Here is a 17,442-nt window from a genome sequence, read left to right as displayed (position 1 = left end):
GTTATATACCCAGGACCATATTGGCTTCCTGACTTAAATGCACCATACATTGATGCTATTGTTTTTTTTTTTTGTTTTTTTTTTTCCTTCCCTGTTGCAAAACGCAATCATGTTATTTAAAGCCAAAAACAATTTTTCTTTACAAAACAACCAAACTAAACATGAATAAATATTTGAAGATGTAAAGAACTTGAAGTGTGAAAACTTTTTTAAAAAATGACTGGATTTGGTATTAAATGACATGAAAAAGATTGATATGCCATAAAACAAAACAACCCAACTAAGCACCATGAATAAATCTTTGAAGATATAAACAATTTGAAGCATAAAAACTTTTACCAAAAAGCTATCTCCAAAAAGGATTGATATGCCATAAAACAAAACAACCAAACTGCCATTTTGTATTTAAAAAAAAATAAGACAAAAAAGTGGAAATTTCTTTGAGATTATCACTTAAAAATCTTTAATTTTATTTATTATTATTTTAGAATGCATCTCGATTGAGTGCCAACAGTGAAAGGCGGCTGAGAAACGCTCCTTACCAAATGACACGAGTTCCTACAACTGCTGATTACCAACTTGCCACTAGTACGAATACGGGGAATCTTGGATTTTCTCCCCTGCAAAGGACAGCAATAGCCAATTCAGATTTCCAGCTTTCAACCAAAAACACCAGTTTTAGCAACCGAGGAACAAATCACAATCCAATGACAGTCACATCCCCAAGAAGATGTCACGAGTGTGATATCTGGAAGAAAATGATCACCGATACAGTGAGTAAATTGGCAACCAAAGAGGCCGACTGCGAGATACACAGCAGCCGGATACAACAATTGGAACAACAACTCAAGGAATCTGGTAAGAAACGTAAAATTGCATCGATTGTTATTTATAAATTGCAATTGTTTTGACAAATTGTATTTATACAGCATTGTTTGGTAAAACAAATAGTATCTACTTAATATTTCCATGTCACAGTAATGAACGTATCCAAAAATTATGAAAAATGATGAGGTAGAAAATTAATTATTAATGAAAATTGTTTTTGAAATCATTCATGAAAATTAAGTTTTACTAAATTGGCTTAAGATTGCAGGAAATAATTACCTTCTTCTTTTTTTTAAGCAAAACTCAATTTTGACCAATTGTCTTCGAAAACTATTTTCATTCATAATTATAATTTTCTACCTTATCGTTTTTATAAGTTTTTGATAGGTTTATTACTGTGACATGACAAAGTAAATATCATTAGTTTTACTTAAAATTCAATATTCTGATTTTCAAATTTTGATCTAATAACAAAGTACTCTTTCTCTCTCTCTCTCTCTCTCTCTCTCTCTCATATCTATATATATATATATATATATATATATATATATATATATATGTATATGAATCTCATTATTTGGTTTTCTAATATTTTTAAAGTAACTTTACCAAGTTTTCAAAGATGTGAACAAGTTCATTCTATTTAATAAAAATCTTTTAATAAACCTTTAAATGTTGAAGCGATCTAAAAAAATAAAATAAAAAATCACTGAAAATTTCTTCTTGTATTTTTTTTTTTCTTCTCTCTTAGCAACTCAAATCTCAACGTTAAATGAAGCGCTTCACTCCCGATCCGGTGATTGCCAACAATATTTACAACGGATCAAACAACTAGAACAGCAGATTCTGCAAGTCATGCAACAGCAAATACCTCAACCTCCACCTCCACCGCCACAACAACAGTTACAAAGGCAAACCATAGTTGAGATCAACACGTCCCAGTCATCAGGTAAAAAAAAAAAAAATCTATATCTTGTATCAACTCTTTGATATATTCCATACCAGATTTACATGCTGAATGGAATCAATGTGGGTTCAAAACATCTCATTGGATTGGCTATGTTCAGTTATATACTAATTAGTGTTGGAATGATTAATCGGGATCATGAATCAAGAAGATCAAGACTTTTTAAGGCATCAGAAAAAAATTGTGCCTACTTTCCAATACCAAAAGCGATTCTTGTAATTGTTTATTATTTGGTTTGTTTTTGTTTAAAACTTAGTATTCCATTACTACTAGTAAAGATATAATGGTAAATATTGATTGATTCTGATCTACAAACAGAAACTAAATCGATAGATCAACCGCACAAGTGTATTTTTTATGTTCGTGAAATATGACTTTTATCACATATTCTTATGGTTACCTAAAGAAAAAAAAGGTCTATAACAATATTTAGTGATTTTTTTTTTTTTTTTTTTTTTTTTTTTTTTTTTTTAATTTTAAAAAAAAAAAAAAAATTTGTTTTTTTTTAAATTGGAATCAGTAATTGTATTGGGATCGGAGGTTGTGGAATCGTCCTATCACTAATACTAATAGAGGAGTTTGTTTGCATACTTCCTACAGCAGCAAAGTTAGACACAAGGTCAGTTTGTTGCGGGGTTGGGGGGCTCCCTACTTTGAATGGTCGTAAAATTAACTATAATCAGACCTGTTGGTATTTTCTGGTGAAGATGATCATGACAACCATAACCTTTCTCTCCCTTTCCATAACCTTAGAGGATGGCCTCCTGAGTTTGACTGAAACAGTTACTACAGTTTGATTCTTACCTAAAGACAAAGATCAAACTGTAACTCTGAAAAAAATAAAATAAAATGTTTAATTAATTAATATTATTTTTTGTTATGTTTGTTTGAGTATTTCCCAATTTAGAACCAATAATGTTTCTTGTTCAGAATTGATTTATCGGAACATTTTTATGTAATGTTTTGGAGTTTATACTAATTTCAATATGACACATGAGTATGTAATAGTGTTTTTACTTGAAATGCATTTGTTTCCCACTATTCTGCTGAAGCACTTACCTGTCAAACAAGCCGAGGTTAAAATGGTTGAATATTTAAAATTTTGAAAGCAAATGAAGATTTGATTTATTGTCTATATATTAATGTGATACCGTGTTATTTTATGTGTCACCTTTACATCTTTTTTCTTCAAAATGATTGTCATTTAATTGTTATGACCTTCTATTTCTTTTAATAAATAATTCTACCAAGATTTTTGGCTTCAGTTTTGATTATAGCTAATGGCACTTGAGTCATCTTTTTTTTTTTTTATAAATAATTTTACCAAAGATTTTTTATAAGTTTTGGTTTCGGTTTCAATTATAGCTGAAGGAACTCAAGTTAGATATATATATCTATACATATAGTTGCTTTTTTTTTTTCTTCATAAGTTTTGGTTTCGGTTTCAATTCCAGCTGATGCACCCAAGTCATGTGAATATATTTTTTTTGATTTTTGAAATCACAGCTTTATAATATATATAAGAATCGATAAAAATTGACTCTGTAATAATATATACAAAATATGCATAAATTAAAATATCATATTTAAGTGTATTTTACGACCGGGCTACACCGGGCATCCCTCCCAGCTTAGATAAATACTTTTACAGTTTTAACAAAAGAGCTACATAAATATCAGGGCATCTCCATTTACGCTGAACATCCACAGAATGTTAACATCAACATATTACATATGAAAGAGTCCGCTGTGGAATTTCCACAGGTCCTGCTTGTATTAAGTTATTTGTTATTTCTGATGACTTCATGTTTTATCAAGTTTTTCTGCTAAATGATTTTCTTTTTCTTTCACAGAACCTCCTCATTGTGGTTCTCCTATAACTTATGAATTCGGAAGACCCCGAGCAGGATTTGGTCTTAGCAAGAATGTTGTTGAAAAATACAAAGTGAGTCTTGTTATTATGTGTTTTTGAAATACAATCTTCATATATACACATCATGTTCGGTTTAACATCTGTTTCACATGCATGTAAAATAGCTTTTAGAAATTAACAGTTCTTGTCCAGGATTCCCCCTATGTGAGAAAGCAAAAATAAAGAAAGATCAATATGATGTACATGACAAAGTGAAAATATCGTATTCCAAAAACCACATAAATTGATCAAGTAGTTTTATTTTTATAAAGAAAATCATTCTTAAGCAATTAATGGAAATTCACCTGTTTGGGGGTGGAGGGGGAGGCAACGTACAGTGAACACAATTTTATGTGAAACGAGCATCCACACGTTGACCCCCCCCCCCCCTCTAACAAAAAAGTCTGTGTTTACATTTTTGGGTTAGGGCAAGACACTCAAACATAAAAAAAAAAAAAAATAGGTAAACCACCACCTCCCCTTTTTTTTCTTACACAAACATATGACCATAAAATGGGTGCTTATTATACATTAAATTATTATAGAAAAGTGATCCCCCACTTTTTAAAAGTAACATTTCTTCATATCTTGGAAACTACTAGTTTGCTGGAATCGTAAACGTTATTTTCATTTTCAGCATCCCCAAAAAGTTATGTGTTAATTTTAAAGGATTTTTTCTAGAGGGTGAAAAGTTGATTGTCTGCCCTTGTTGTTCCTACATTTCCATGATTCCCAAGAGGTGTCGCTAGCAGCGTATCATTCAAAATAAACATGGCGTCAAGTTTTTCTCCGATAAAATGTCTCATAATATTTTATTTTCTTATAAAAAAAAAACAAAAAAACTACCTGATCGATTTACGTGATGTTTGGAATATGACATCTTCATGTGGTGACAGGTACATACATCATAAAGATTTTTAAAGATTTTTCTTGAAAAAAGAATTTTTATAGGCCCAATTGTAAACGAGCACCGAAGCTTCTTTTAAATGGTAAAAGTTAGGATGATGATAAATTAAATTACAGTTACATCATGTTACATACAGCGGAGGTTAAAACTGTGGCGCATGTTGGAGGTACCTACTATTTTTTTTGTTTTTAATACATATCTGCCTTTTAAAATACTCATTAATTTTTTTTTTTTTTTTATTCAAAAGTTTTTCTCTAACAATTTCCTTTTTTATAAAATGTGTTTTAGATGATTGACATTGGCCAAGGTTTGTATGTTCATCCTGATGATTTGGCTGTTGTACTCAGCAAAGCAGATGGACAAAAAATGGTACGCAAACTGATGAACATTGTGTTTAAAAAGGAAGACCTTGAACAAGGGGCAACTTTGTCACCAACAGGCAAAGGCAAATTGCTGGATCAAAGGACAGTGGATGTCATGTTGGGTAAGAGAATTTAGAATGGAATTAAAAAAAAAAAAAAAAAAAAAAGCAACCAGTTTTACTTGTGAATTTATTTATTCTGTAAAGTAGTTCTTGAAAAGTCTTCTCTTTTCTTTATATTCATTTTTCATTTAAATGTTCTTAGCCATTTGTCTTTTGTAACCAATTCTATGTTTTGTTTGCCTTTCTTTTTCATTTATTCATTGCTGTAAAATAAAGCAAAACGTAAACCCTTACGAAATATTAATCTACTAGCGGGGGTACCCGGCGTTGCCCGAGTGTTTGTTTCCGGGACGGGGGGGGGGGGAGTTTTAAAAAATGTTATGGTAGGTAAGTAGGAAGGATCAAACCCGGAGTCATGAGTAAAAGTAGGAAAATAAAGTGTGAAAAAAAAAAAAAAACCATCTGCAACGTTAACAGTTCGGCCACCAAGAAAAGTCCATTCCAGTTGTTTAGGAAAAAAAAAAAAAAAAAAAAAAAAAACGACTACGGTAGGTCGGCGCGAACGTGAAAATATAATGTTAATTGTCCAGCACGCTAACCACTACGCCAGAGAGCACTGCAGCTTAGTTTAGTGATTTTAAATAACTTCACATGAAAGAACTACGAAGCCAAACCGGTGTTCTCTTCTCAACTGTTCCTTGTGAACGATCCCCAAACGGTGTTAAGTGGTGGCAGGGGGAGGAGGAATTTATAAGAGAGAAAATATTTTACCACTTCCATTGATCTTAACCGATTTTGGCCGTGACTTCTCAGCAGAAAAAGTATAGAAATCCAAGATTATCGAGAAATTTGAGAAATAATAAGCCTATAACACACCTCAGATATTGTTCTGCCGTTTGTGCATATTATATTTGCATGAAATATCTTGATTTTTAATCCTATTAACGTCAAAATCCGACAGGAAAAAATGAGTTCATTTTATTTATATAGAGATATATCTATAAAAGTGAGAATGTGTGAGGACACTTCTCAATCTATATAATCAGCGAATTTTTGATTTACCGACTTGAAATTTGGTATATAGGGTATTCAGACATGTGGAAAACTTTTAAATCTGTTTTCATCCGGAAAAAGGGCTGCTAAGAGATCAAAATTGTAAACTATGTACAGGTAGGGGGATGGAGGGGTGTCATTGGATTTTTTTTTTTATGTCTTTGCCAACTGTTTCACAAATGAGCATTCATAACCCATATTCCCATTGATGTTTTCCATATTGAACTGATAAATAAATCGATATACGCCAATATATATCTGATTTTGTCTTGTCTATAATTCTCTTAATATATCCTTTATCATATTGTATGAATCCAAAAATTCTATTGTTGGCATTCATTTCCCTAATCAGAATTCTTTGTACAAAGATATCGGGTCCTTATGGAAAAGATCTTGTGAAGGTTGCCAATATCATAGATAAGTGATTTTTGTGGAACAAGCAGGATTTGAACTTAGAACACCCAGGTTATCAGTCTGCATCATTAACCATTTGACCACCGCCACCTTCCATATATAATAATAATAGAAATAAGGCCTTTCAAGGTAAAAGTCAAAAGGCAAGAACTTTTCAAGTCTGAAACTTCTGCATATATATATATATATATATATATATATATATATATATATATATATATATATATATATATATATGTAGAAGTTTCAGACGTGAAAAGTTCTTGCCTTTTGACTTTTACCTTGAAAGGCCTTATTTCTATTATTTATTACCTTGAAAAATCCTTGAAAATATGGAAAATATCTTGAAAGCCTTGAAAATTGTATTGTTTGTGTCCAGTAAAAATTTGTGTTGAAATATAAAAAATAAAATGAAAATAATACTATTATTTTTACATAATAATAAAAATACCATTAAAATATTTTTTAAATATTGAAAAGAAAATCGAAATAAGTTTTGAAATTGCATAGAAATATTGTGGATACAAGAGTTACGCCCCTTTATCACAAATTTATCTCGGGTCGTTTTGTGTTAAAGGGACGTAACTCCAGTTTTTCGGCTTGACCGACCTAGTTTTCAATTATCACAATTTTTTTTTCTCACTTTTTTGGGGGAGGGGAGAAGATTCAAATATCCGTCTATTTTTGCTTTCATTTATAATTTACATTTTGGGGGGAAGGGGGGTGGCGGCGGCTGCCATAAATAAAAATGACTCTTGAAAAAAAAAACTTTCCTTGTGCTGATGGTACTCTACAATGGCGACCCCCCCTCCCCACTTTGTAATAATCTGAAATGAGGCCGCCGAAAAAAAATGGACAAGACGGCAGCCATCTTAGTTGGAAATTTAAAAGGCGTAAGGAGTTAATATTTGAGATATAATAAAAGCATTTAAAACTACTTAAAAACACCAAAAAATGATGCAGTTAGTTTAGAAAGTAACTTTTATTGGCTATGGCAACATTTGTCTTTTTTTTTTTTTTTTTTTTTTCTTCTTTTTTTTACCATTTTTTTTTTTTTTTTTTTTTTCCAAATCACTGTGGATTGTAAAACATATATATATATATATATATATATATATATATATATATATATATATATAAATCAAATTCACAAATAGAAAAATAACTCTTATGATTTGAGCTTGTGCCTACACAAAGAAGCCATCTTTTTTTTAGTTGATGTCGCTCACTTTGCAGGTACAGGTTCAAATCCTGTACAGGTCTCCTTTTTCTTTTTGTAAATTTTCTGTTCTTAGCTAAGGAGAATAAATAATTCTAACTATATTACCTGTGCCTGTTTTTTTGCAAGAACTTTAATGGTATGCACTCTAATGAACTCCTAGAACTTATGCCTCCTCAACTTACATACGCATAATTAACTTGACAAGCAGCAAAATCCCACCCCTTCACTATTGAGGTCACTAGATGCAGGAAAGCCTTCTACTCTATTTACTCAGATGGTTAGACTTTGGGATTCCGTTGCTATTTTTTTTGCTTTCCTTACTATACTAACATGCAGAAGTTTAAATGTAATGCAAACAAACATCTCACAGTGTAACTCTCCACGTAGTTTCCTATAGACATCATCCTAATTAGTAGCCTCTTGCATCAAAGTGGCAATATGCCTTACTTGGGGTGAAAAAGAAAATTACCTAAATAAACAGTGTTAACCAAAATAGTTTGTACAAGAGACATATATTAGCTTTTTGTTTTATTTTACTTCAGTCGAGGTTCTCAGAAATCAAGGGACCCACAACCTGGGGCTATCACTTGAAGTCTATATGAGATACATAGATATTCGAATGTTCCATTTAAGTTCTTTATCTCTCAAGCACTGAGTTAGTAAAGAAATTGAGAACATAATTTTCCTCTCCCCAATTAACCATTTTTATACGTTGTAGTATATCTTTCATGTTGGTCTCATGGTCTTACTGGATTCCAGGACAAGAATTTATCTAGTCTGGTGGAGTATCCAGCTTCGTTCTATTACTTGAGGTAATATCACTTGGAGAAGGTGCACCATTGCTCGGAAAAGCTGTGGGGTAGCCGTAGTGAGGAGATCTTATTTGGGCTGCGAATACTATGTGATTTGGAATATTTGGTCAGGGTTTACTTCTATGGAAAAAGTGTCCTCATGCCAGATTGTTTTGACAAACCCCTGTACAGAGAGACCTTAGACACTCGAGGACAGTGTCTAGTAGGCATTCAAGTTCTCCCCCGTAGGCATTCAAGTAGTGTGTGTGTGTGTGTGTGTGTGTGTGTGTGTGTGTGTGTGTGTGTATATAAAAATGCATATTTTTAAGGTATATATCCTTTATAATATCGTCCAAATGGTTTCAAATAATAAACTCAATGAAGCTATCTTTCTAACTTTAGAGCATGCATACTGGTTGATTGCATTTCAATGACCAGAGGAAAGAATATGTTCACAATCATAATTGTGAAAAATACATAAAACAGTAAAAGAAAAAGTATAGGCTGAGATTTTAAAAATATATACAAATTATAATTCTGGGCATATTCTTTGGTCATTGAAATGCAACTGACATATATATATATATATATATATATATATATAAATAGCAGGCTGCCCAACATTGCCCGGTTGTAAGATATGCTTAAATATGAGAGTTTGATTAATGCAGATTTCGTATTTATTATATTATATTGGACCCAATATATAGTAATGATTTTAGTTTAAAAAAAAAAATGACTTGTTCGGCAAAACTGAGAATCGAAACCAAAACGTTTACGATTTACTTTTTCCTTTAACATTAATAACTGTACTATGAAGATATGTTTGCTGCAAGGCTAAAAATGAAAACATGAACCAATAGCTATTACGTTATGCATGCATATTCGTAATGCTGTTGTTTGACCTTCACCTGGCAAGTTCCTCTTAATTTTCACTTTTGCACCAATTTTCCCTGCCCCTAAAACCCAAATATAAAATTTCACATGGGTTTGAATACCCTATTTATTAAGTTTCATGTCTGTAAACCAAAAACTGACGAGAGTTTGGTAGGCAAAACTTTTTAAACAAATTATATACACATACATAAATGTAGAAAGAGGTTTGTGTTTACTATAACCTTTTTACGCAAATATAAATTATGTAGAATATCTGCATGAATATAATTACACAATAGTTAACTAAAGATGATCATCCCATAAGAAAACTGAAAATACTATAGGGAATTAATTAAAATGAATGTTTAGAAGAATATGCAAATTCACTAGATCTTTTCCAGGTAAATGCAATTCCATGACTCATATATAACAAAGTTGTATTTTCTTTTTAAATAGAAAAAAGGGTTTTTAATATGAATATCAATACAAAAAAATAATTTATGGGAGTACTAACAAAATACCTGTCCCAGGACGGATATAAGCAATATGTATGACGTTAGCTTTTAATTTTCTTTTTAAATTGTGAAGTTTACCAAAATAAAAATATGCTCATGTTACTTATTGTGTAGACTAAAATGTATATGTCATAATTCATAATGATTGGTTCATTAGTTTAGGAGTGAATCCGATATCTAGAAATCTACATATGAGTACCGGTTCTCGTCAGATCACTGAAATTAAGCAACGTTGAGCCTGGCTAGTACCAGATGCATGATCATTTGGGAATTTTAGGCGTCGTATATGCTTTCTGCTTATCTCTGCATTGTTTCCAGTCATCCTAAACCTTTATCTGCCACTGGTATTTAGCGCCTACTCAGAAGAGGTGTGATTGGTTGGTTGTTTTTGTTTTACGGCATTCAACCCTTTTCGGGTTATTTAATGCCGAATCCAAAGATTTTGAAGAAAAAATTTTTAATAGAATATATTTGTTGTTTTCAAGTCTGTTTCTATTTAACCCATAGTTGGAACCCTAACAGGTACTACCACTCTGGGTCAGAGTGGACCTGGGAGCAATGGCAATTAAAGGGTGGCTCCACACTCTCCAAAGCCCACAAGCTGGGGCCTCACCATTGGATATAGTTTAAGGTCATATCCAGGACCCCCATTGCGGGACTTTTACCCACCGACAGGGCCAAGGTGTGATTGGAGATGGCACAACTCTTGCCACAAAAAATTTGGCGGGTGGGGTAACTGCTTGGTGTAAATGTGAGTGTAGGTATAGAAACAAAAAAAAAAAAAAAGGAAACACTCCAAAGTAAAACAAAAAAAAAATACTTATTTTATTAATACACACGGACGAAAAAACGCTTTGGATAATCACACATTTCATGCTAGTTCTACTAAAATAGCCATATTTTTTAAACCAAAGCACTTCAAGTCTTCAAATTACTACTGTTTTGTTCGGAAATGAATATACTTTCAAATGAATTAATAAATATGAATGTACATTATATATTTTAAGAGTTTTGAGCAAATAAAGTGATAAAAATGTGAACGTCATAAAATGGCGTTTTCGGTAAGGTTTTGTAATGACCCCCCCCCTGTTTTCTAAAGGTCCGTACCGTGATTGTATGAAGAATTTCGTCATGAAATTTGGGAATCAATAAGAAGAGGTGTTAATCTTAATACTGTCAAGTGTCCAAAATATTTTTGACCATTTCTTTTTTTGTCGTGTTAAAAATAAGACTTTAATATGCCGAGTATCGAATATTTTGAAAAAAAAATTCTTCGGACACCCAGTAGTAAGTCAATCAATCTTTTTCCTATCTTTATCAATTAAAAGTATTATTTTATGTTGAGTAGGACCGCGGTAATTGATAATTTAAAAGGACCTACCCGAAAAAAAAAAATTGTTTCTATTTCGAGAATTTGGTCAAATGAAGTTAATATTACTAGAAGCAGCAGCAGCAGCTACAGCCTGTAGAATCAGCCATAGCACAGTGTATAAACACACACGCGTTCTTTAATTTTTATTCAAGAACGAATTAAGAAAAACAAAATGAAACATAATGAAAATAATTAAGAAAAACAAAATGAAACAAAATGAAAACATAATGAAATATGAATATAAATGTTCTTATGTTTAATTAGAGCTATTTTGTTATCAGAATAACATTAGTTTAGAACTATTCGGTTTTCAGAATGTATAATAACAACAATCCCAACCAATTCGGCATTATGAATCTGTTGCAATTGCTCACATTTTTCGTCAAATTTAAAAACATGGTTAAAAAAAACAAAATAAACTTTTGTAGATATATAGCTTGCATGCACTTTTATTCTTTAAATTAGTTTTGAACAGCGAATTAAAACAATGTTTTACTGCGAACAGCCACAAATGTTTTTTTTCAAAATCAAAATAAGTATCAAAATCTCGTTTATACATAGATTCGAAAAAGTTGTCAAAAAACAAATATATAACAAATAAATGTTATCAAAGGCAAGATAAGTTACTTTTCTACCTAACTGGATAATTTTCTAGTGTTTTTATTTAATGTAACATGTTTATTCAGCTCGAAAAACGTACAGTGTTTACCGATGTATTGGAAAATTAAAAATGGCGCCAGGCCCGACTCTCTTTGACACGGTAAGTTTGAGAAAAGGAGTTAAAAATTAAAAAAAAAAAAACTATACAAAATACTGTTAAAAACTCACCGAATATATGTCAGCCTATGTCATGGTAACATATATTGAGCGAGTTTCTAGCAATATTTTGTCTACTTTTTTATTTTTAACTCTTTTCCCCAAACTTACCGTTTCAAGAGAGTCGGGCGGCGGGCGCCATTTAAAATTTTCCAAAACATCGGTAAACACTGTTTTCAAGCTGAATAAACATGTTACATTAAATAAAAACACTAAAAAATTATCCAGTTAGGTAGAAAAGTAACTTGCTTTTGATAATATTTATTTGTTATATATTTGTTTTTTTGACAACTTTTTCGAATCTATGTGTATAGTAATACAAACCCTCAAAATCTATATCAATATTCTTGAAATTTTAAAAGCAGTTAGAAAACACATCAAACTACAATTAGGAAGCTTTTTATTTCGTTAATTTTTTTTTCTACTTATTAAGCGAAAGATATTTTTACAACCTGCTCCAGCGTAGTATAAACGTCCTATGGAATTAACACCTTCAACCTCGAAAATAGAAATCAACAAATTTATGGAATTTTCTTTGAAATTTCGCAACGCAGTTTCTTATTAAATTAAAACTAAATATATAATATAAAGCCAATAATTATGAACCGCTAACAGTAAATATGAGTGATGAACGCTCTCTTTGAAAAAAAGCTCTCTTAACTTCACCTCTAATCCAAATTATGTGTGGCAAGTCTCCTCCTAAAACACTCTTTAACCCTAACAATAACACTAAGTTCGAGTGGCAAGCCCCCCCTCCCCCTCCAACAAAATACCTCTGTAAGCCACATACAAGCATCTAAAACAAACAAACAAAAAATAGATCCTTCCTTAAAGAAAATACACATAAAAATAAATTGGTTAACTGTCCTAAAATGCTAGAATGGCCAGGAAATGGTGAATTATTTTACATTAAATTTTTGTGAAACTAACCGCTCCCCCCTCTAATATTGTTTTTGTTAGCTTTGTCTCTGTCAAGTTTTCAGTATGTTCACACATAATTTTCCTTAGCCCTACAATTAATTCAAAGTCCGAATGGCAACCCTCCACATATTCTCATTGCATAGAAACCCTCTTAAAACTACACATAATCATCTTTAAAAAAAAAAAAAAAAAAGAAGCATGCATATTTTCCCATAGAAAAAAAAACAGTTAACTGCCCTAAAATGCTAGAATGATCTGTAATAGGAAATTATTTTACATTCAATTCTAAAATAATTTGTTTATCTTTCATTAAAGTTTTTCATGGCATTTTATACATAATTTCCTAAAAAGGTAGAATCACATTTTGGAGGGGTGGTCAGAAGGAGTTGAGTGGGGTTAAACAGAAGGTGTTAATCTACAATAATACCAAAGAAATATTGCAATATATTCATTTTTAAATGGTCTTATGTTTAGATTTAAGTTTTTTGTACATAAAGCACATTACAATTCAACTTTGAGTTCTCCAACTTCTTTTCTGTTTATGGATACATGGCATTTTTAAGGAATTGCTGCATATTTATGCACATTTACTGCAGATTATTTGGAAACCATAAACTTTGGGAGATTTTCAGTTGCATATTCTGATTCCTTGTACAAAAATACACTTATACAGTAAATTTCATTTTTTAGTCTTGTGTTTTAACAAAGATATGACATTTTTACTGAAAAAGTAGTGTAAAAAATGTGACGAAACGCATATGATCTTAAAGAGGGGAAAATATCCAAACGTGTGAGGCACAAAAATAGCCATAACTTCCTTAATTTTAATCAGATTTAAAAAATTTAAAAAGATTCTTTCTTAGCTCATCAAGCTCTTTCTATGCATACCAATATTGAAATATTTCAAGCTATTTCAATTTTTTCATGTGTATTGCTACTTATTTGCTTTCCAAGTGGCTTATCGAACCAAAAATAATGCGTGTTTGGTTTGATAAACCGCTCAGACAGCCTCTAAAGGTTTTCCTTGAGCTTAGGAATAATCAAGTCACAGGGAGCAAGGTCTGGACTTTAGGGAGGGTGAGGAACTGTCTTGATGTCTATCTTGGTCAAATAGTCAATAACAATAATTGTGTGTACAGTTCCCACACTAACATCAAACTGTGCACTTATTGTCTCTATAGACACACAACGATCCTTATCCAGGAAATTCTTTATTTGGCCAATCAATTCTGGTGTTCTGACTTCTTTACTCCTCCCACACCTCTCATCATCCCTCACAGACTCCCTACCTTCATCAAATTTCTTATGCCACTTAAAATCTAATGCTGGATTCATGCAAGATGGTCCAAAAGCAGTCTGAAGCATTCCATGCGTTTCTGTGATATTCTTTCTAAATTTAAAACAGAATTTTATTGCATATCGTTCTTTTAAAGTGTCCACATGTCCAGATTGTATTTCTGAAATTCAGCAGCTGTGACAATCTGGCTTTAGTAGGATGTATTCCAATTTCTGCTATAGCTATTCGTTTGAATCTGAAATCATAAAAATTGGTCAGTCATCCCATAAGATATATAGCAATAATATACTAAATTTTCAAGAGTCTCCAACTATTTTAAATGCCTGTACAAGAAAGTCTGGAAACTTATCGAAGGTACTTTGTGTGTGTGTGTATATATATATATATATATATATATATATATATATATATATATTGTATCAACTTCTCTTTTCGTAAAATCTTTCCATATAATTATCCACAATCACTCAAAAACTATTTTCAATAATTGTGCTGAAAAGCAAAATTAGCGTCCATTCGCAGCTAAACATTTTGCTAACCGCATTTCATTTCCTCTGATGGTATGAGCCATTATTGAAAATCCATGGATTAAGGAAATTAACATAACCCCTTCTATATATTCCTTTTGTCAAACAATAAATTCTTAAATCGAATATATGTCTCTATATGTTTTTCAGAATTTAAAATTTAACCACAAAACTCATATATACTAGCAAAAGTACCCGTCGTTGACTGGGTTCAAAAACAGCCTACAAAAAATGGACTCTGATTTATGAAAGTATGATAGGTTATGAAAAGGAAGGGTTGTAAATTTAGGTTGAATTTGGGGGTATCAAAACCAAAGCAAAATATGATGAAAGTAAAAATAAAATAGATAAACCCCATAATTTATTATACCATACCTGTTCACACTGAAACACTTATCACAATATTCTGTAGATCTATATTAAAAAACCTTGTTAAACTTTGTGACATATTTCCATTCTATGGAGGTCAGATGCGAACGAACACCCCATAATTTTATTATACCATATTTCTTCAAGCAGAAACAGTTATCAAAGTATACTTACACAGATAGATATGAAAAGTCTTAAAGTTTGTGCCTATTTCCATTCTATGGAGGCTAGGCGCGAACGCAGACCCTACAATTTTATTATACCATCCCTATTTAAGTTAAGAATACTTTGATAAGTATGTTTTATGTATATCTATATCAAAAACACTTGTAAACATTTTTTTTAAATTTTTTATTTCCATACTTTGTGGACCAGGCGTGTATGCAGACCCCACAATTTTAATGAACCACTGTTCTGCCAGATCAAACATACCCATTCCTGTGTCTCGATACATCTTCTATCATTATATGAAATCAGTTTTTTTTTAAATAGTCAACCATATAGGAGCCTATTCGTGAATAAACGCACACACACACATACACACAGACATTCAGCTTTATATTATAGATTATTCCAGGTTAAGAATATTCAAAGGTAAAACATCTAAAGAATTTAACAAGGTTTATACAAGAGTACTCAATACAATAAACATTTAGGTATCGCTACACGGTCATGAGTATATTTCAGTCAACTAGTTATAAATGACTAGACATCATCAGATTATGTTGCTTTTCCAAAAGTGCAATCCTTCACTTAAGAATTGTGTGTGTGTGTGTGTGTGTGTGTCTGTATGCATATATAAATAAAATATTGAATTTCTCCTCTTACCTTGAGCTTTTCTAGCTTGATAAATTTGCTTTGTTGAAGATATTTTTTTATTAGCTTTATTTTATATATATTTGAAACCGATGGTACCGATGACTTATCTAAACTTTCTGTAAATAATATATATATATATATATCTCAGCATAAGCCTGACGAATTCTCACGAGAATGAAACGAGGAATATTCTGTGTAGCTTAATTGCCATATATATATATATATGTATATATTATAAAAATTACAATAAGTTTACCAAGGTAATCAAAATGGTAAACTTAAAGTATATTATAAATATTAAAGAGTTAATATTTACAAATAAAGTAATCTCAACCAGATGTAAAAGCTCAATAAAACCGAAAAGGAAATAGAGCTTATAATATGAACAAATGATTAATAAAACATGTTAAAAGACATCTTGAAAAAGAGTTAAAAACATTTAATTTTAAAAAAGGAAGCACAAGATAAGTGGATAGTCCTTAATCCGCGGAGTTTCGAAGAAATACTCTCCTTCTCATCAGAGGGCAGGAATTAGCAAAATGCGGGATCGGATTTTGCATATAAAAGTATTTAATGAAACTACAAGTGAGTCACAGATCTTACTTGGTTAAAAAAAAGGGTGAGGTAAGGGGAATAGGAGGTAAAAGAAAAATGATAAAAAGATTTTCACATGAATGGATAGTCGGGCGAAGGGTAAAAAATCCAAGAATGGTAAAATCCAAAACGGTCGAATTAAAAATTTCCAATCCAATGGGTGAATTCCAAATGGTCCAAAATGATCCAAAAGGCAGAGTTCCTTGGAAAAAATCGCAAATGGAATGAATTCCAAATCATTAAAAGAAAAAGCACTGGAGAGAATATTTAAAACACGTCTGTCAAGGCTGGAGGAATCAAGTAAATTCCCGCATTTTGCTAATTCCTGCCCTCTGATGAGAAGGAGAGTATTTCTTCGAAACTCTGCGGATTAAGGACTATCCACTTATCTTGTGCTTCCTTTTTTAAAATTAAATATGTTTTTAACTCTTTTTCAAGATGTCTTTTAACATGTTTTATTAATCATTTGTTTATATATATATATATATATATATATATATATATATATATATATATATATATATATGATTATTTATAACTTAATATATATTTATTTATTTTCCTAAACCGTTTCATGTCGGCAAATGCATAACTGTTAAAGAAAAAAAAAAAAATGGTTAAGAAAGGCGATTGTTGAATGTTATGAAAATTAATCTCTCTTTTTTATTATTTCAGCTTGGGTATTGATGAATCAGTCAACAATGTGGAGCCGTGGCAGTCTTCGACAGGCAATTAATCGAAAACTCACAAGTTATCGTTGTCGAAGTTTGAAAAAGAAACTTGAAGCAAGTTAACAATAAAAATTATTTTTTACAAAA

At 31.3% G+C, this 17,442-nt stretch overlaps 1 protein-coding gene across 3 annotated transcripts in view; it reads left to right on the top strand.

Annotated features, from left to right (window-relative positions):
* The window catches only part of LOC145277283 (uncharacterized), a 39,009-nt gene extending 21,567 nt beyond the window's left edge, over nucleotides 1–17,442 (top strand). For all 3 annotated transcript variants that reach the window (XM_080128786.1, XM_080128785.1, XM_080128784.1), the window contains exons 3-7: nucleotides 489–858; nucleotides 1,580–1,777; nucleotides 3,649–3,740; nucleotides 4,903–5,098; nucleotides 17,300–17,442. In XM_080128786.1, the coding sequence (XP_079984912.1) occupies nucleotides 489–858; nucleotides 1,580–1,777; nucleotides 3,649–3,740; nucleotides 4,903–5,098; nucleotides 17,300–17,418 (975 nt within the window). In that variant the 3' untranslated portion in view covers nucleotides 17,419–17,442. The remainder of the gene's footprint in view (nucleotides 1–488; nucleotides 859–1,579; nucleotides 1,778–3,648; nucleotides 3,741–4,902; nucleotides 5,099–17,299) is intronic.

Source organism: Euprymna scolopes, chromosome 1 (genome assembly GCF_053919585.1).
Source record: "Euprymna scolopes isolate OS-2025 chromosome 1, ASM5391958v1, whole genome shotgun sequence".
NCBI classification, from domain to species: domain Eukaryota; kingdom Metazoa; phylum Mollusca; class Cephalopoda; order Sepiida; family Sepiolidae; genus Euprymna; species Euprymna scolopes.
This window is presented reverse-complemented; position numbering and strand designations above follow the sequence as displayed.